General features: G+C 39.4%; 1 protein-coding gene across 1 annotated transcript in view; it reads right to left on the reverse strand.

Annotated features, from left to right (window-relative positions):
- LOC143035178 (uncharacterized) overlaps positions 1 to 22,322 on the reverse strand; it is a 121,720-nt gene that overhangs the window by 41,832 nt on the left and 57,566 nt on the right. The window contains exons 13-17 of the mRNA XM_076201844.1: positions 20,622 to 20,737; positions 20,428 to 20,517; positions 16,175 to 16,403; positions 5,229 to 5,418; positions 1,152 to 1,335 (exon numbers count right to left, since the gene is read on the reverse strand). Of these exons, the coding sequence (XP_076057959.1) occupies positions 1,152 to 1,335; positions 5,229 to 5,418; positions 16,175 to 16,403; positions 20,428 to 20,517; positions 20,622 to 20,737 (809 nt within the window). The remainder of the gene's footprint in view (positions 1 to 1,151; positions 1,336 to 5,228; positions 5,419 to 16,174; positions 16,404 to 20,427; positions 20,518 to 20,621; positions 20,738 to 22,322) is intronic.

Genomic DNA, 22,322 nt, shown 5'->3' on the forward strand with positions numbered 1-22,322 from the left:
TCTGCTATGTTTGTCAGGTAGGTTGTCTTTTATCAACACTCCAAAGTCTTTCTCCTCTTTTACTTTTGTAATGGGTTCACTTCCCAAGGAGCAGTTTTAAGATGGCCTTTTGCCACCATTGCCTATTTCCAGTATTTTGCATTTTTTTGGTAATGAACTTCATTCCCCATTCTTGGCTCCATGCAAAAATAGTGTCTATATCTTTTTGCAATGGCCTACAATCTTCCTCATTTTTCACCCTTTTCATGATTTCTGCATCATCGGCAAACATATTTATATACCTTGTACCTTCCATCATGTCACTGACATAGACAAGAAATATTATTGGTGCAAGCACTGAACCTTGTGGAACTCTCCTTGTTACTGCTCTCTATCTTGACATTTTATCCTTTACTATGGTCTTCATGTGTCTTCCCTTCAAAAAAATCTTTCATCCACTCCAGTAGTTTGCCTCTTAGCCTTACAATATGTCCTAATTTGTGTAGTTAACTAATTGTAGTATATAGGAAAGGAGCAACGCTCATTGGGTCCCATCTCCTATTCTCTAATTTTCTAACATACCTAGACTCAAATTCATGTACAGTTCCAACTTAATCCATATCCTTGATTTCCAATTATCCTATTTAGATTTGAACTCTTGTATTTTTTTAGCTGGGACTATATCACCTACTAAGTTATTCCAAATATTCATGCGTCTATATGGAAAAATGTAATTCTTCACATCATTTATTTTTTTTATTTTTTTTTATTTACTCCCATGACCTCCTAAAGCCCTCCTATCTTTAATTAGGAGATCTCTTCTGTCAATGCAATCTATTCCATTTAGTGACCTGAATACTCTAATCATATCACCTCTTACTCTTCAATCTTTCAAAGTTGGCAGATTCAATACTTTTAGTCTCTCCTTGTATGGTTTATCTGCCAGGCTACCTGTTCTTTCTGAAGGTGAAAATAGCCCTATTATCTATATTCCCCATTTCTTTAAACAGGGAAGGGCTAACAACCCCAACTGTTGGGAAAAGAGGTTTACTTTGGAAAATAAAATAGTAGCATAATCATTAGGGCAATACTGTTAACTCCAATTAATACTTTTTAATCATGAAAATTTATTAGCAAAAGATCCTTACTTTAATTCAATATAAAATATATACCTGATACTGTGAGTAGTAGGGCTCTCTCCAACCCATCAAACTCATGTTGGTGTTGAGGTCAAGGATAACTCGAACAGGTCTATGAGTTTTATGAGCAGCAACAGCTGATGCTACAGCAACAATATTACACCTTGATATCTTGGCACCAAATCCTCCACCCAAACGACGTGCTTTAACATGCACTCTATCAAAACAGAAAAAATTCAGTGCAAGCTAAAAAAAAAAAGAAAATCTACATCAAGTATATTAAGGTCACTATGCATCTATACATACATACATATAATAAGGGCTTTTTCATCCTTACAAGTGAAGCAACCAGGGTCACAAGACATAATGCCACTCCCAATCATTTCATTCCCACCCATTGCACTCCCATCCACCACCCCTCCCTCCCTCCCTCTTATCTTGGCTCTTCCTCAATGACAGGTCATTCCTGCATCTTGCCCATCGCCTTGGGTCAGAGACAATACAGCAAGACACACCACATCCAGAGCAAGGCCACTTCATTAAATTAGCCTATCTGCTTCTTTCTCCTTCCATCTTCAAGAGACGCCCCCCCTCTTGCTCAATGCTCCTTTAACCCCATCCATCTATTTCATTCTCAGTTGTCCCCTCATGTTCACTCCACCCACCTCTGCCTTCCACACACCTTTTACTAATATTTCTTCACTCATTCTTTCCATCTGTCCAAACTATCCCAATATTCTTTTATCAACCATATCTCCCATCTCCTTTTCCACCCCCACTCTCCTCCTTACCTCCTTGTTTCTTACTCTATCCAGCCTAATAGCCCCTACCATACTTCTCAGACATTTCATTTCAAACACATTTAAACTCTTCCTTTCTTCCTCTCTTATGTTCCATGTTTCTGCCCCATACAGTGCTGTTGGTACAATCACCCCTTCATACAATCTCCTCTTAGCATCCATTCCCAAGTGTCTATTTCTCATTACACTTTTTAATCCCCCAATGCACTTACTTCATTCTCTCAATCTATGATCTACCTCCACCTCCACTCCCCCCTTTCTTGCCACATGCAACCCCAAATACCTAAAAATATCCATTTCCTCCTGCCTCTCTCCTTTAAGACTCGCTTCCAAATTGCTGCCATCTTCTCCCTTTGTACATCTCATCAACTTACTTTTACCCTCGTTTACCTTCAAATTTCTCCTCTTGCACGCCTTCCCAAATTCTGTCACTAACTTCCTCAACCTCTTCAATATGAGTCATATTCTTGTGCGCAGCATCAAATGCCTGAAGTACTATGATTCAGTGATGCATCACAATATTCGCATTATAAAATATAAAGTCGGAGCTTTATTATTTGTTCTGTTTTACTCTGAATATATTAATAACTACAGAAAATGCAATCAAGCCAGTTCACAGAATACAGGGGTCACTCAGCTACAACTACAAAATAAATATAATCAAGATGCTGACTCCAGCATCCTCATATACCCACTCATGCCTCATGACACCTATGTTGGCCTTATCATATGGAAGAAGATCCCCTCTCTGATCCTGCCACAAGTGCAGTGTCATCAGCAAACACCACCTGGTTCATCTCCCAGTTCTCTCCATTTTCTTTAGCCATTTCTAATTCCCTGCCTATTACCCTTACATTTACCCCCACACCACCCCATTTATGTACATATTCAACAGCCGTGGCAACATGACACATCCATGGTGCAGTCCCACCTTTATCTCAAACCATTCACTCTATTTCTAATTCTGACACAGGCTCTACTACTCTCATAAAAACTCAACTCCTTAACAGCTTTCCTCTGATCCCATATATGTGCAAAACCTCCCACAGTGCCTTCCTGTCTACCTTGTCATAACCCTTTTCCAAATCTATAAAGGCCCAAACGGCAAGGGGTAAGGATGTTTTTTGGGCCTTTATACATATACCAAAGGTTTTTTTCCCCCTTACAAAGGAGGTAGCCAAAAAAAAAGGCATAAAAACCACTCCCACCCATTCCATCCCTAACATACTCCACTCCCCTCCACCCTCTTCCCTCCCTCTTATCTTGGCACCTCGTGGATGATGGGTCATCCCTGCACCTCACCCACTGCCCTGGGTCAGAAGCAGTGTTGCTGTGCCTTGCAACACTGCTTCTGACCCAGGGCAGTGGGTGAGATGCAGGGATGACCCGTCATCCAGGAGGTGCCAAGATAAGAGGGAAGACAGAGGGGAGTGGAGTATGTTAGGGATGGAATGGGTGGGAGTAGTTTTCATGACTTTGTTTTTTGGCTACCTCCATTGTAAGGGGGAAAAAGGCTTTGGTATATGCATAAAGGCCCAAAAAACATCCTTACCCTTTGCCAAAGTTTTTCCACATATCTGTCTTACCACAAAACTCTAATCCATGCAACCCCTACCATTCCTAAATCACCCTGTTCCTCACTAATTACTCCCTCTGTTCTTCTCCTAATCCTTTCAATCAAAACCTTCCCATAAGCCTTCCCAACTACACTCAACGAATTGATCCTTCTGAAGCCACTACACACATATTTGTCCCTTTTTCCCCTTGTAATATTTTGCATCTGGGGAGAGAAAATTAAATAAATGTTACTCAGGATGGTTACAATAAATATGATAAAGGTACAATCATTCACCCCCTTGGAGTCCACTGCTGACCAAAGGCTTCTCCTAGCCTCTTCCATGAGTCACATGAATATACCAACCTATGCTTTGTCTCCTGTAAACTTATCTTGCATCTCCATCTTTTGTCTGGTCTCCCTTTTCCACACGTGCCAGCTCACACCATCCAGTCAGTAAAATATTTGCTCTATCTATCCTCCCTTTTAGTTACCTTTCCAGCTCAATTCTATTTCTGCTCCTTAATCTTTTTTTTTTTTCAGCTCCTTATGGATGAAGGTCCATCCCTGCCCCAAACTCACTGCCTGACTCAGAAACAATGCAGCAAGGTACAACACTGCCCAATCAGACTTCTCTGCAACCCATCCAAAGTCATAGAAAGCCTCTTACTACAACTCTTCACACCACATATCCCCCTTTGCCTAATCACAATATTTTGGATTACTACACTCCACATACACTCTTCTGACAGATCTCACACAAAGAGTTTTCAACAGTATCGATTCAGATAAAGTCCCCACACAGAACAATTCCTATAACACTAGACATTGGTAAAGCTTTTGATGCCATCCTGACACAATCTCACTAACAAAATATACAATACAGACATGCATAATATCAAAAGATGGCTGGCCAATTATTTGTCGGGTAGAAATGCTTATGTTTCATATAATGGCCGATCATCAAACACCAGAAACTTTAGGAACAGAGTACCTCAGGGCTCCATCCTATTCCCTACACTCTTTAACCCCTTCCATACGGTGCCGCACACGTAGGCGTCATGGACTTAGATCTCTGTGGCAGCAGCCAATGCCAGCCGTACGACGTGTCGTAATAATACTCGCATCATAAAATATAGTCACCGCTTATATCGATCGTTCTCTCTTCACCCGTGAATTTTGATAACCATAGAAAATGCGATTACAAATGAATTAGAAAGAATGTCATTATGGAGGGGCGACTACAATAAATATAATCAAGACGCCGATATGGCAGCCTCGCGAATACACTCGCTCCCCATGACGCCTACGTGTGCGGCACCGTATGGAAGGGGTTAATCTATATATGCATTATATATATATATATGCATTATATATATATATATATATATATATATGTATATATACATATATATATATATATATATATATATATATATATATATATATATATATATATATGCATTATATATATACACCCCCCCCCCCAGTTTTTCAGCTGGCCCTCCCACTTTCATAGTCCTAAAATCGCCACTGCCTCCTCCTCCATTTTCTGCTACATGTGAACCTAAATACTCACAACTATCCCATTCATCTATCTTCTTTCCTCTAGGACATATCTCCAACTTATTGCCATCCTAAAGCTACATCTATTATAAGGGGGAAGAGGCCTACTGGTATGTATATAGATAAAATTCCAGGTTACAAATGATGTACACTCTATTGCTGTCTAAAGGCTACATGGCAATAACTTACTTGTTTAAAGGCACTTTGAGAGCCAAGGCAATAACTGTTTGAGTTTCATTCAACCACTGGGATGATGCAACAACATCATAGCCTTCCTCTGTAGGGACAGTACGAGCTGCTAGAGGCTCCATCATGAAGTGGTATTGTGATCCCTGGGTCAGTTCTCCCTGAATAATATGTTTTGACTTCTTGATGACATCTGGCAAAAAAAAAATATATATATATATATATATACACACACATACATATACCAAAGGCTTTTTCCCCCTTATAGGGCAGGTAGCCAAAAAACAAAGGCATAAAAACCACTCCCACCCATTCCATCCCAATCACACTCCACTCCCCTCCACCTTCTTCCCTCCCTCTTATCTTGGCACTTCCTGGATGACAGGTCATCCTTGCATCTTGTTCACTGCCCTGGGTCAGAAGCAGTATTGGTAGACACAGCACATCCACAGCAAGGCCACTTCATTAACCCCTTCAATATGATGACGCCTACATAGGCGTCATGAGTAGCAAGTGGGTACGCGAGGATGCCGATGTCGGCGTCTTGATTATATTTATTGTAGCTGTACCTGTGTGATCCCCATACTCTGTAAACTGGCTTCATCATATTTTCTATGGTTATCAAAATTCACAGGTGAAAGAGAATGAGCAATACAGCGGTGACTTTATTTTTTATAATGCAAGTATTATGACGCAACATCGCACGTCTGGCAGCTAATGCTGCCCGCGAGATTTTGGCCCGGAGTGAAGGGGTTAAATTGGCGACCCCCCTTCTCCATCCCCTCATGCAGAAAAGGAGAAGACTGGGAGAAATCCCTTCAGGCTGTGTCAAATTTTTCGCACACATACTCATTCACCCCTGATTCACCCACTACCTTTCATGCATCACAGTATCATCCATACACAACCATTCTCCATTCACCCCTATCTTCTTTCTTCTTTCATCTTTCCTCAACAGACATTCCCCTCTTTCCCAATGTCCCTTTTACCCCATCCATCTTATCTCATCTTTGGCCACCCCCTCATATTCATTCCTTCTACCTCTGCCTTCCACACCTCTTTTACTTATCTTTCTTCACTCTTTCTTTCCATATGTTCAAACCATCCCAATACACTTTCATTAGCCTTATCTCCCAACTCCTTTTTCACCCCAGCTCTCATCCTCACCTCCTCATTTCTCACTATCCAAGCTTGTAACCCCTACCATATTTCTCAGACACTTAATCTCCAACATATTCAAACTTTTCCTCTCTGCCTCTCTTTAATGCCAAGTCTCTGCCCCAAAGTGCTGTCAGCACAATTATCCCTTCATATAATATCCTCTTTGCATCCATTCCCAAATGCCTATTTCTCATTACACCTTTTAATCCCCCAAGGCATCTACTTGCTTCTCTCAATCAACAATTTACCTCCAACTTTACTCCTTTTCTTGACACATGCGATACGGTCGAAGCAGGACAGTCGAAGCAGGACGTGCCAGAACGAACGCTCCAAACCACTAGCTAGCGATTCACGAACAAAACAATTTGAAAGTGGACCTGGTTGTTTACATAGATATGGTGTAGTGAAAGTAAAAGCTCGTTGGGACCAAAATGTAAACATCTTTGTATCTCCACTTTTTTTCTTCTTTTTTTATTGTTCTTTCTCAAAAAAAATGGAAAGAAGTGAAGAAACTCCAAGAGGCAAAGAACCAGCGAAGAGATGCTTAGAAGAATGTAGAATCAAAACTCCACTTGGTGTCATTCAAAAGAAGACGTGTCTTTCTCAGACACCAAGGGAATACCAAAGGTTTGAAAGGTTTTTTTTTCGGGGTTTGAATGGGAAGGAAATATTATGCATAGAGGATTAGAAATGGATAGAGAACCCAGGTATAGAAACATAACGAGAAATAGAGATATTAATGACATTTTGGATGATTTAATAGAACTCAAAAGTGAGTACAAAACAATGTACAACAACAAAGTATCTATGCTAAGGAAAGCCAATGAGGAGAATAATAGGGAGATACATACATATACCAAGGCTTTTTCCCCCTTCCAAGGGAGGTAGCCAAAAAGGGAAAGGCATAAAAACACTCCCACCCATTTCATCCCTAAATACCCTCCACACCCCTCCCACCCTTCCTCTCATCTGAGCACCTCCTGGATGACGGGTCATCCCTGCACCCTGCCCACCGCCCTGGGTCAGAAGCAGTGTCGCAAGACACAGCACATCCACAGCAAGGCCGCTTCATTTAATCGGCGACCCCCCCTCTCCGTCCCCCTTTGCATATAAGGCGAGGACGGGGAGAAATCCCTTCGGGCTGCGTCAAAATTTACTCACACATACTACCCCCCCACCCCCCCCCGCCCATTCCTCCTCATGCAGTCACAACATCATCCATATACAACCATTCTCCACTCACCCCTGTCTTCCGTCCTCTCCCTTCCTTCCTCAACAGACATTCCCCTCTTCCCCAAAGCCCCCTTCACCCCATCCATCCACCTCATCCTAGGACGTCCCCTCATGTTCACTCCCTCCACATCTGCCTTCCATACCTCTTTTACTAGTCTTTCTTCACTCATTCTTTCCATGTGTCCAAACCATCCTAATATTCTTTCATCAACCCTATCTCCCAAATCCTTTTTTACCCCTGTTCTCCTCCTCACATCCTCATTTCTCACTCTATCCAGCCTAGTAACCCCCATCATACTTCTCAGACACCTCATCTCAAACACATTCAAACTCCTTCTCTCTTCTTCTCTTATGTTCCACGTTTCTGCCCCATACAGTGCTGTTGGCACAATCACTCCTTCATACAGTCTCCTCTTCGCATCCATTCCCAAATGTCTATTCCTCATTACACTCTTTAAACCACCAAGGCATTTACTCGCTTCTCTCAATCTACATTCTACCTCCACCTTCACTCCACCTTTTCCTGCTACACTTGCACCCAAGTATCTAAAACTATCCACTTCCTCCAGTCGCTCTCCCTTAATGTTCACTTCCAGTCTACTGCCACTTTCACCCCTTGTACATCTCATCACCTTACTTTTACCCACATTTATCTTTAGCTTTCTTCTATCACATACTCTCCCAAACTCTGCCACCAGCTTCCTCAATCCCTCCTCTGACCCTGCCACAAGCGCAGTGTCGTCCGCAAACAACAGCTGGCTCACCTCCCACTTTTCTCCATTTTCTTTAACCATCTCCAATCCCTGACTCACTACCCTAGCATTCACCTCTCGCACCACTCCATCCATGTATAAGTTGAACAGCCAGGGCGAGATAACGCATCCTTGACGAAGTCCCACCTTTACTTCAAACCACTCACTCTCTCCATTTCTAATCCTAACACATGCTCTACTACTCTCATAAAAACTCTTGACAGCTCCCAAAAGCTTTCCTCCTATCCCATAAATCTGCATAACCTCCCACAGTGCCTTTCTGTCTACCCTATCATAAGCTTTTTCCAGATCCATAAAAGCCCAAAAAACATCCTTCCCCTTTCCTATAGCTTTCTCACATATCTGTCTTACCACAAAGATCTGATCTACACAACCTCTACCCGTCCTAAATCCACAGAAAATGAAAGGTTAAAAAGTGAAGACATAAATAGGAATGAGGCATTAAAAAAGGAGATAAAAGATCACATGCAAGAAGTGATTGACAAGGTGGAAGAAAAAATCAAAGAAAATTACTTACAGGAAATAAAGAAACAGTGGAAAGTTGAACAGGAATGTCAAAAAGTATCCCTTAAAGAAATAATGGTGCAACAAGTCAAGGAAAATACCAAGGAAATGGTGATCCAAGTAATAAAAGAGACAGGCAACTTAGTTAAGGACACGGTAGATAAAAAAGATGCATTGTAATCTATGGCATTAAAGAGAAGCATCATGTACTTAGATATCACAGGGAAAAGGAGGAGAAAGAGATCACTAAGGAAATTCTGAAAGAATTACAAGCAGAAGGGCAAGGCTTGGATAGGGAAATCAAGGAGACCTATAGAATAGACAGATACTCTAAAGAAAAACAATACAGGCCATTGAAAGTAAAGCTTAGATCTCAAACAATTGCAGAGGAAGTACTATCCAGAACAACGAAATTAGCAAATAGTGAACATTACAAAAATATATGAATAAAAAAAGAAATGAGGAAGAAAAAGAAAAAGAACTTAGAAATGAAGGGAATGAAAAAAAAAAATGAAAATAGAACTGAAACTGAAAAAAACAATTTTTTTGGAGTGGTGGCCCTGAGGCTGAGAAAATGATATGTAAGGAAAAAGGAAACAAAGAAAACAGAAAAAGACGAGGAGAAAGGAAATTAAAAATAGCTTATACCAATATAGATGGAATAACTTCAGGAATGAATGAAATGATTACCTGGCCTTAGAAAAACCAGACATAATGGGAATAGTGGAAACTAAATTAAAGTGTACTCCACCACCCAACACTGTGGGACAAGGTTTATACAACTGCTGGACAAAGAACAGAAAGGATAAACAGGGTGGCGGAGTATTAATTTTGACTAATAAAGATTTAAATGTAACAAAAATAACTGATGGAAAAAATAATGTAGAATCAATTATGATACAAGTTAAAAGCAAACATATGAAGAGTAGAAAATTTGTAGTGGTGTATGTGCCCCAAAAAAAGTCCTGGACAGAAAATGATCATTCCAAAATATTAGAAGATACAAAATACGAATTAACTAATATACTGAAGGACAGAGGAAATACAGTAATTATGGGTGACTTTAATTCAAAAGAAATATGTTGGGAGGAAATGACAGTGAAGGGTGGAGAGGAACTCTGGGGCAACATCCTGCTCGACATGACCATTGAATACACAATGACTCAGTGGATAAAGGAAAATACCAGATACAGAGGTAGTGAAGAACCATCAAGGTTGGACTTAATACTTACAACAGAGCCTGAAATTGTTGATAAAATCTATTACAAAACTCCGATAGGAAAGAGTGACCATGTACTAATAGAATTTGAGTTGAAAGAGCAAATGGATCAAAGCAGAAATGATAAACATAGAATAGGAAGACAACAAAACAAATTTTGAGAAACTCAAAAAATTCTTTCGCAACACGAAATGGGAAAAATTCCTAAATGAAAAAACAAGGATGGAAGAGAAATGGAATACACTAAAAGAAATTTACAATGAGGAAGTAAATAAATATGTACCACAACAAAAAATGGAAAGAACATACATAAAAAGCTGGTACAACAAAAGGTGTAGTGAGGCTAAGGATAAAATAGACAAAGTTTGGAAGAAATGGAAAAGAGACAAGAAAACAAGCAAATGGCAAATGTACATCAAACTAAGAAATGAGTATGTAATAATACACAGAGATGAAAAGAGAAACTATGAAAAAAAATAATAGAAAAATGCAAGAACCAAAACTATTTTACAGGTATGTAAATGGCAAACTGAAGAACAAACAAGAAATAGACAATCTGCGCCAAAATAAACATGAATATACAGAAGAACTTGAAATGGCTGAAAGTAGAAACAACCATTTCAAATCGGTATTCACAATAGAAAACTCACCTAACTGTGAAGAAATAGAGAGAGATCCCCCTCAAGGAAAGAAATAATTGTAACACAAAAGGAAATCAGTGACCAAATCAAAACACTTGATGTCAGAAAATCACATGGTCCAGACAAAATTGCAAATTGGATACTGAAAGAATGCATGGAAGAATTAACAGACAAAATATACAGTAAAATTCAATTCTCACTTAAAGAAGGAAAAGTGCCACAGGACTGGAAGAAGGCAAACATTGTACCAATTTATAGGGGAGGAAACAAAGAAGATCCAACAAATTACAGACCAGTCTCCCTGACAAACACAGTAGCAAAAATTCATGAAAAGGTAATAAAAAATAGAAGGGTTAAACATTTGGAAGAAAAAACTATACTGAATCCAAATAAATTTGGATTCAGACAAGGAAGATCATTTACAACAAACTTGATCTTCAAGATTTATTGACATAATACAAGATAGATGGTTGGGCAGACTGTGCCTTTCTGGACTTATAAAAGGCATTTGATAAGGTACATACATACATACATACATATACCAAGACTTTTTCCCCCTTACAAGGGAGGTAGCCAAAAAGGAAAAGGCATAAAATCATTCCCACCCATTCCATCCCTGAAAACACTCCACACCCCTCCACCCTCCCTCCCATCTTAGCACCTCCTAGATGACGGGTCATCCCTGCACCCTGTCCACTGCCCTGGGTCAGAAGCAGTGTTGCAAGACACAGCACATCCACAGCAAGGCCGCTTCATTAAATCGGCGACCCCCCTCTCCGTCCCCCCATATAAAGGAGAGGATGGGGGAGAAATCCCTAAATTTTTGCTCCCACACACTACCTCACCCCCCACTCCCCCGTCCATTCCACCTCATGCATCACAACATTTTCCATATACAACCATTCTCCATTCACCTGTCTTCTGTCCTCTCCCGTCCTTCCTCAACAGACATTCCCCTCTTCCCCAAAGCCCCCTTCACCCCATCCATCCATCCATCCATTTGATAAGGTACCACACAATAAACTAATACGGAAGATAGAATCAATAGGTGGCATCAGAGGAAAATTATTGGAATGGATGAAAGACTTCCTGACTGGGAGAAAAATGAGAGTAGTAATTAGAGACAAATTCTCAAATTGAGAAGAAATGATAAGTGATGTCCTGCAGGGATCAGTACAGGCCCCAATCATGTTTGCTACTTAAATGATATGGACGAAGGAGTAGAGTGTTATATGAATTTCTTTGCAGACGACACAAAAATAATAAAGTAAAAACAGAGGATTGCAACTCATTACAACAAGACTTGGACAAGATCTGGAAATGGACTCAAAAGTGGGAAGTGAAATTCAATATCAAGAATTGTAGTACAATGGAATTTGGAAAAGTAAAAACAGAATACCGAAAGATTATAAAATTGGTGAAGAGGTCAAAAAAGTAAACTTGGAAAAAGACTTTGGAGTGATGATCAGCAAAGACATGACATCGGATAAGCATATTAATAAAATAGTCGGAGAAACCTATAATTTATTGAGGTAAATAAAAGTGGCAATTGCCTATTTGGATGAGGAAATGATAAGAACAAATTTTTTAACTACACTAATAAGAACAAAACTTCAGTGCGCAGCAACACTATGGACACCCAGTACCAAAAAGAATATAAAGAAGTTAGAAAGAATACAAAGAGCAACAACAAAACTGGCACCAACTCTTTCCAAAATGACATATGAACAAGTCCGGTAAAGCACAATCAGCCCATCCATCCCTTTCTTGCACTATGTCTATTAGTCTTGAGTAAAAACATATGAAGTTTGTGGTACATAATCTTCCTTGTCTGAACCCAAATTGTCTTGGGTTTATTATATTATTTTCTTCCAGGTGTTTTACCCATCTATTCTTGATCATTTTCTCACAAATTTTGGCTATCGTGCTTGCTAGTGAGACCAGTCTATAGTTAATTGGTTCTTCCTTGTTTCCTCCTGTATATATTGGTACAATGTTAGCATTTTTCCAGTCATTTGATATTTTTCCTTCTTTAACTGAGCAACTTATTATGTTATGTATTTTGTCCATTAGTTATGTTTTCTTTAGCTGTTTATAAGAAAATTTGTGTCATTATTATTATTATTATTATTTTTTTTTTTTTAGGTATTTCCCCAGTGTTGGACATTATTTTACAACCACCAGCCTAGATGGACTAATCTTTCCTGTAAAGGGGCATGTGTTTTTGTAAGCAGTTGTAATATTTATTGTATGTATATGACATTTATTTTTATTTTTCATATAAATGTTGTTACAAAGTGGTACCAAAATTCCAAGGTCTTGTTTAGTGATGTCAACTCAACATAAGAACATAAGAACATAAGAAATAAAGGAGACTGCAAGAGACCATAAGGCCTACACTAGGCAGCTCCGTATCCATCACCACCTGTCGTCCCCATCCATAAAGTTGTCTAATCGTTTTTTAAAACAACTGATAGTTTCAGCGCTTACTACGTGGTTACTAAGTTTATTCCATTCATCGACCACCCTATTTGTAAACCAATTCTTGCCTATTTCCTTCTTAAATCTAAATTTGTCCAGTTTATACCCATTACTGCGAGTCCTGCCCTGTTGTTTTATTATGATGACCTTGTTTGCATCACCCTTGTTATAGCCTTTGATCCACTTGAACACTTCTATTAGATCACCCCGCACTCTGCGTCTTTCCAGAGAGTGTAAGTTTAGGTGCCTAAGCCTCTCTTCGTAAGGCAAATTTCCGAGTCCTTGTATCATTTTGGTCATTCTTCTCTGTACTGATTCTAGTGAATTTATGTCCATTTTGTAGGACGGAGACCAAAACTGTACCGCATAGTCAAGGATGGGTCTAACTATCGCTAGATAGAGTTTAATAATTACCTCTGCACTTCTATTTGTTACCGTCCTAGCAATGAAGCCTAATGCTCTGTTTGCTTTATTTCTGGCGCTAATGCACTGCTTCCTGGTTTTAAGGTCCGGACTCACCAGAACTCCCAAGTCCCTCTCGCACTCAGATTTTTCTAAAAACGTGTCATCTAAGTTGTATCTATTTTCGGGGTTGTGTAGCTCTACGTTTAACACGCTACACTTAGAGATATTGAAGTTCATTTGCCATTTCACCGACCATGTTAACAGTTTATTAAGATCATCCTGCAGAATCTGGGCGTCTTCTCCTGACCTAATTAGGCGTCCTATTTTAGTGTCGTCCGCAAACTTACTAACATCACTATTTAACCCATCGTCTAAGTCGTTTATATACATAATGAACAATAAGGGACCCAAAACCGAGCCCTGGGGGACCCCGCTAGTAACATTGCCCCACCTAGATTTTATTCCATTTATGGTGACCCGCTGTTTTCTGTTACTAATCCAAGCTCTAATCCATTCTAACACTTTTCCTCCTATGCCATGGGCTTTGATTTTATTTAGTAGTCTCTGGTGTGGCACTTTGTCGAACGCTTTGCTAAAGTCAAGGTAAATAACATCGTAATTTTCATTGTTGTCTGACGCCTTATATACCTTAGTGTAAAAGGATAGAAGATTTGTCACGCATGACTTACCTTTGGAGAAACCATGCTGTGAATCACGAATTAAATTATGCCCTTCAATGTGTTCTCTGAGTCTATTTACTATTATTGATTCAAGCATTTTTCCTATAACCGATGTCAAACTGATTGGCCTGTAGTTGCATATGGTTGATCTATCTCCCTTCTTAAAAACAGGAACAACGTTTGCCTGCCTCCAAGCAGTTGGAACAGAACCAGTGTCTACCGATTTATTGAATATTTCAGTTAACTGGTCGCAGATTTCAAATTTACACTCTTTAAGCATTCTTGGAAAAATTTCGTCCGGACCCGGAGATTTTGTAGCTTTAAGTCTGTCAATCTGCTTGATAACTTCTTCTTTACTAATGCTGATATTAGTTAGGCTATTTTCTTCATCCCCTCTGAAAATCGGATCGCAGTCAGGTACTTTATCTAACCTCTCATTAGTAAACACCGATAGAAAATAATTGTTAAACTCCTCACTCATTTTTTCTTCCGATTCTATCATGACATTTTCATCGTTTTTAATTGGTCCTATTCTTTCTTTCTTTTTTGTTCTATAGAGGTGAAAGAAACCCTTTGGGTTGGATTTTGCTTGACTGGCAACCTTGATTTCATAATTACGTTTCGCTGATCGTGTATTCCTTTTAACCAGCTTTGCCATTTCGTTATATCTTGATCTAAGGTGTGATTCCCCGTTTTTTATTTTTACGTAAAGTCCTCTTTTAATTCCGATCTCATGTTTCAATCTGTCCGTCATCCATTTGGGAGTATTACTATTTTTTCGTATTGACTTTAGGGGGATAAATGTGTTTTGTGCATTAATAATTAGATCTGCCAGATTGCTATACATCTCATCCAAAGTACTGACCTGATTTTTGGGCCGTCGCCCCGAATCGACCTGACCCAAGGCACGCGCATCACTCTCTTTGACCCAGACCTGACTTAAGGTATGCGTATTTCTCTCTTTGACCCAGACCTGACCCAAGGTACGCGTATCCTCCTTGACCCACTTCTGATTATCAGCCCTCCTTTATTAATAACCAAATATCACCTCTGACAATGGCTCATACTTTCACTTTGTTACATCAGGATCCATCAGTTTTTAAATTTTCTGGTGATCCCCATTATAAAGCCATTGATTTTCTTCACCAGTGCAAACATTGCATTGTCAATACTAATGTTTCAAAAGGTCTGAGAGAATTTCTTTCATGAGGCCACAGCTTGTGCCTAACTCTTTGGCTTCTGAAATGTTATCTGTTTCATGTGTTAACCGGTTAACTAAGTCTTTAGATTACAATTATGTAGGAAGTTCCCATGCAAAGGTGCATTTGATGCTGTGAGGTTCAGTTTTTTCCCTAGCCTTGTGAAAGAGCACACATTTGCTCAATTATTTTTTGGGGGTTGTTGGTGTTAATATATTTTTTACATTTACTGTTCTTTAATTTTAGCCACCCACAATAATTCTACTTTGCAACCAATCCATGAATGCTCACTTCTCTTCTACTATCTCTCACTTCATCATCCCACCACTCACTACCCTTTCTTTATCACCTCCCATCCTCCTTGTTCCTCATACCATCTTTGCATACCTTGTCACTCCCTCCTTTAGTTCTATGATACGTTATGGAAATTCTGTTCGACCCTTCAGGCAACAATCCATTCCCCAGTTAAAGTAAAGTCACTCAATGTTTACCAATATAAAAATTATAAATCAGGGGCAACAGATAATATGACGATCATGATGTTGCAGCTATTCATATACATGACTTTTGTTTACAAATTACTCTATTGATTTTATACACAAGATGTTGCATTCTATTACCTATCATGCTCATATAATGATATGAAAACTTACCTTCAAATTTCTCTCCAAAGCACTTGTGGTTCTTATCTTCTACTTCTACTTCTCCCTCTCTTTCTACTTTCTTCTTTAAGGCTTCCTTGATGGTCAACACTGGTTTTTCAACATCCTCATACTCTACATTTACAAGTCCTGCAGCCTCCTTTGCTTTATCATGGCTGTCCGCAACAACAAGTCCAACAGCTTGTCCAGCATATAACACTTCTTTTTCATTCACAAACACCTAGAAAAAATGTTCTAATCTTAGTGCATAGTCTTCAATTCTTTCCCACTGTAAGAATCCTATGTATACATAAAATTCTATACAGAGATGGAAAGAATTATGTAATTCATAAAGAAGGATAAATTTACTATTCATTTGCATTGGATAAAAACTGGAAAAAAAAAGCATCAAAGAGGTGGACCTTCATGCAGCAGCATTAATATTGTTGTAGGGATGCTGGATTTTGGGATGATTCAGCAATCCATTATGGCCAGATTCCCATCAAGATGCATACTACCTCATTCTCCCCCTACCTCAACTTGGAAGAGCAGCCCCAAGGAAGTACCTGGTATCTAAGACTAGGCCCAAACTATCATTCCCTCTGATTCTATCAATTCCCTTCCTACGTATGAAAACATATTTTCACACAATAAGAGCATGAAAAGGAAACAAACCTGGCTCAGAAAACATACTGATGAATTGAGAATGGAAAATGAAAATATGACAAATGACAAAAAATCTTCTGAATGCCATGAAGGAAAAAGAGGTTAGGCCAACAAAAAATGAGGATAGGATAGAGTAAACTTTAAAGAGATCATGGAGCAACTGGAAAGAGATAGCCTACAGTGGCCGCGAAAAGTTTGGGCGCAAAATTATAGGCGCCCCAACTTTCCCCTAAACTCAAAACATGCGAAAAATACAACTTTCCACCCAAACTTTTCGCTATTTTTCAATGCTAGCGTTTGTACCCGTATTTAGCCGAGACAATACACACTATTTGGCAACTCTGTTTAGGCGCACTCGATGTCACATGGAGTCACTTTCTAAACATCTCTCACGGAGAGTAGTCTTTTTTTTGCGGTGGTCTCTGTTTTTGTGCCTTGATATCTCCGTAATGGGAAGTGGTAAAGAGCTGGAAAGAGACACAGTTGTTACAATCATAACCCTCTATAAGGAGGGTTATAAGTGTAAAGATATTGGTACTCATGTGGGAATTGGAGTGCGTCAAATGGAAAAGTGGACCAAGAAATTTCGAGACGAAGGAAGTGACATCATTCGTACTCCAAAGCATCGCTCTGGTCGGCCAAGGAAGATATCAAATCGTACTTCTACGGTTCTAACTGCCTCCTACGGTTATTAGGAGGCAGTTAGAACCGTAGAAGTACGATTTGATATCTTCCTTGGCCGACCAGAGCGATGCTTTGGAGTACGAATGATGTCACTTCCTTCGTCTCGAAATTCCTTGGTCCACTTTTGCATTTGACGCACTCCAATTCCCACACGAGTACCAATATCTTTACAATTATAACCCTCCTTATAGAGGGTTATGATTGTAACAACTGTGTCTCTTTCCAGCTCTTTACCACTTCCCATTACGGAGATATCAAGGCACAAAAACAGAGACCACCGCAAAAAAAAGATTACTCTCCGTGAGAGTACCAATATCTTTACACTTATAACCCTCCTCATAGAGGGTTATGATTGTAACAACTGTCTCTCTTTCCAGCTCTTTACCACTTCCCATTACGGAGATATCAAGGCATAAAAACAGAGACCACCGCAAAAAAAAGACTACTCTCCGTGAGAGATGTTTAGAAAGTGACTCCATGTGACATCGAGTGCGCCTAAACAGAGTTGCCAAATAGTGTGTATTGTCTCGGCTAAATACGGGTACAAACGCTAGCATTGAAAAATAGCGAAAAGTTTGGGTGGAAAGTTGTATTTTTCGCATGTTTTGAGTTTAGGGGAAAGTTGGGGCGCCTATAATTTTGCGCCCAAACTTTTCGCAGCTACTGTAGTCTAAGTAAAAAATAAATAAAAAGAGAGAGAGAGAGAGAATCTCTTGTCAGACATGTAGATGCATCTTACTCTTTGGGTGCCAAGACAAATACAACAACTCATGAAAGTTACACCAACAAGAAATACAAATTATTTGGGAAATTATATCAACAACTCTAGGGAAGGAATTGGATAAAACAGATCAGATTGATAGCACATATAGGTTGGACAAGTATAAGAGAAATTGTGCATGTCCAATGAAAATAAAGTTCAAGTTGCATGTCATAGCAAAAGAAGTAATCAGGAAGTCTTAGAAGTTAGCACAAGAAGAAAAGCTGAACAATATTTGGATTAGGAAAGATACTAACAAAGAGGAATGAGCAAAGACAAAAGCTCTTAGAAAAAGCCAAAGCCAAAAATGATAGGACTGAAGAAAAAGAGCTGATTTTTGGAGAGTTGTCAATCAGAAGGTGAGGAAATGGTTTCTAAGAAAACAGGAAGTATTGCAAAGGAAGCACTACAAGGAAACTTAGAATAGCATATGTTAATGTTGATGGTTTACTATCAGTTAGGTTGGAGTGTAAGGCCAGGGATTTAATTGGTTATTGTTTTTCCACTTTTTGAAGATGTATGTGACTTATCACAGGTTGGGGAAATTGCATCTCTCACTCCACCACTCCATTACATCATGAGGACATGTTCATACGTATGGGCCAATTAGGAACCTTAAATTTTGGTGAAGGAGAAAGATTCCCACCCATCAGTTCAGGATTCCAATAGAGAAGCATTTTTTGGGTTTTAGATCACATGAATATTCCAACACAAAATGAGGTAGCAAAACCTTAGCTTAATTTACAAAGTGGTCGGCGGGGACTCCACCAAGGATGCAAAGACAATCATAAATGCCCAGGGCTAAAGTGTGTGGGGTATGCATTCAGCAGTGAGGCCCATTGGCAAGTAGGTTCATGTATCTTAGTGGAACAGTGGAAATTATGGAGATATCTGAAGTATAGTAGTTAATCAATTTTTGAAGGCATTCAATGGCAAGGCCAATTGGCAGGGACAAGTATGGAATAGGGAGTTTAAACCCACAGTTACACTACATTTACACTCAAATATACAAATGTAGTGATCCCCAAGAATCATGTGTGTCTGGTCATAGAAACCAGTCAAAATCATTATAAATGAAAGGGACTGTGGCTGAGAGTTGCCTTCTCCTAATGATGAATTGGTGGATATGTTAGGGAATTCCTCTAAATGTCAAGTAGATAGAGATATCATGGGATAGAACAAAATCAGTGATTATTATGTGTAGAAATAGAATGATTCTTTAAAGGTACACAACATTCTATAAAACAGATTAAGGTGGCCAGCAAGCTTAGCAACATAATCCCCAGGTTTCAATCATGCAGTTGAGAGCGTCAAACACTTATCCCATACTACCTCTGTATTCGTAGGTTGTTCTTGTCTTGTAATCCAATGTAAAGATTTTGGCAAACCTTGGCTTATATATATACAGTGGTTTGTAAATACAAACCATTGGTGTAAAGCCGTGATCATTATGTAATTGAATAAAAAGCTCATCTCTCATTAACAAGTTATATAAATTGTTAGTTCATCCACATTTGATATATGCTGTTTCTGTATGGGCACCGAATCTCATTAAAGACATTGACAGATTGGAAAAAGTAAAAAGGAGAGCCACAAAACTGATTCCAAATATAAAAAATAAATCATACAAAAATCGACTAAAACATATGAATCGGTTTTCCCTAAAAAAGCGTAGACTCAAAAGTGACTTGATACAGGTATATAAGATTCTATAGGGGATTCCCAACATCACAAGAAGAAGGAAAAAGAAGAAGAAGAAGAAGAAGAACAACAACAACAACAACAACATAGGATTGAAGGATGATGGAGTGTTCTGTCAGTGACTGAACATTGGGCCTGTTCTGGAAACCATGACTAAGCCCTTCAGGGATGCACCTCTAAATAGAGGTGGGGATTTAATGAGCTACTCTAGATGATGGGTTAGTGGGTTGTTCCTTTCAGAGGGCAGTGTACTTTGGGGGAAGTGGGGGCATCTTCTTTCCACCACTTGAAGGGAAAGCTCTTTTGTACCTCATGCTAATACCACACAGACAACATTCCAATATTTCTTACCAAAAAGATCTATGGAAGGCCCTAAGGACCATTGTTGGCTATTGTGGGACTGTGGTATCCAGTCAGTGAAACTCAGGGCAACAGCTATTCTATAACTACTCACTGGATCTGGGAATATTCCAGCAGAAGATACATAGGAGTTTGGTCCAGGAATATCTTCAGCAGTTATAAATGCCTTCACACCTTCCAGTTTCTGCAAAATATTCAAGTTAACCAGTTCTACTATTCAACTACAAAATAATGATATTGGCAGTTAATGTATATTAAATACATACTATAAAAAATTATGGCACATACCATTGCAAGAGAAATATCAACATTTTTAATCTTTGCTTTGGCAACAGTTGTCAGGACAAAATAGCCAAAAAGCTCTTTGTGAACTGCTGGGATATCATTCACATATTCAGCTTCACCTGGAAAATATACTTCTTTTGGTGGAACATTCAACTTGCAGACAGCATAAATATGTAAGCATCTATGTGAGAAATTTGCTAGTGGACAATGACATCAATCAGATCATTTTTACGACTGTCGCATGTAGGACTCAAACCTACCACTCAGAGGCCATAAGTCTACTGTGCTGCACTTTAACCCTCTCAGATACAGAGGCTCCAAAAGTATCTGAACTCAGAATGCTACTGGTTCCCAAGATTAGGAAAGATTGTTCTCTGCGACCCCATTTCCTTTTTCACCAGAGACCCGAGCCCGCTTGTAGGAGAGGGTAAAGACCGGAACAAATCCCTTTCACGCTTCACCATTGTAACTATGAGAAATTTGCTAGTGGACAGCGATCTCAATCAGATCATTTTTATGGCCATCACATATAGGACTCAAACCTACTGCTCAGAGGCCATAAGGCTACTGTGCTGCACTTTAACCCTCTCAGCTAAAGAGCCAGCAAAAGTCTCTGAACTCGGGATGCTACTGGTTCCCGAGATTAGGAAAGATCGCTCTCTGTGACCCCATTTCCTTTTTCACCAGAGACCCGAGCCTGCTTGTAGGAGGGGGTAAAGACCAGGATGAATCCCTTTCACACTTCGCTATTGTAACTATGTGAGAAATTCGCTAGTGGACAGCGACATCAATCAGATCATTTTTATAACAGTTGCATCCTCTGCAGCTGAGAGGAATAAAGCACTGCACAGTAGCCTTATGGCTTCTGAGTAGTAGGTTCAAGTCCTACATGCGACGGTCATAAAACTTATCTGATTTATGTCACTGTCCACTTGTAAATTTCTCATAGTTACAATGGTGAAGTGCGAAAGGGATTCATTCTGGTCTTTACTCCCTCCTACGAGCATGTTTGGGTCTGGTGAAAAAGGAAATGGGGTCACAGAGAGTGATCTTTCCAAATCTCAGGAACCAGTAGCGTTCTGAGTTCAGAGACTTTTGCAGCCTCTCTAGCTGAGAGGGTTAAAGCACTGCACAGCAGCCTTATGGCCTCTGAGTAGTAGGTTCAAGTCCTACAAGCGATAGTCATAAAAATTATCTGATTGGTATCGCTGTCCACTAGCAACTTTTTCACAGTTACAATGGCAACACGTGAAAGAAATTCTGGTCTTTACCCCCTCCTACAAGGAAATGGGGTCGCAGGGGGAGCAACCTTTCCAAATCTCGGAAACCAGTAGCATTTCGACTTCAGAGACTTTTGTAGTCTCTGTAGCTGAGTGGGTGAAAGCACTGCCCAGTAGCCTTATGGCCTCTGAGCGGTAGGTTTGAGTCTTACACACGACAGTAATAAAAATTATCTGATGTAAGCATCTATTTAACATCTACACTATTCTACAATGATTAACATTTGGTGTTAGAAGCTATTGTAGATTTTTGCATTATGTATTACATAGTAAAATAAAAGTTTCAGTATAGACAGGATTTGCTGGTATGGGAGAAAAGGTCAACAAGAGGTCATGGAAAAAAAAAAGTTAGAAAGATGTTATGAAATACAGCTTTCCACACAGATGTGTAAACTCATGGATCAAGTTGAATAAAAATATATAA

The sequence above is a fragment of the Oratosquilla oratoria genome, chromosome 18, assembly GCF_046742065.1.
Source record: "Oratosquilla oratoria isolate Oo_2021 chromosome 18, ASM4674206v1, whole genome shotgun sequence".
NCBI classification, from domain to species: Eukaryota; Metazoa; Arthropoda; class Malacostraca; order Stomatopoda; family Squillidae; genus Oratosquilla; species Oratosquilla oratoria.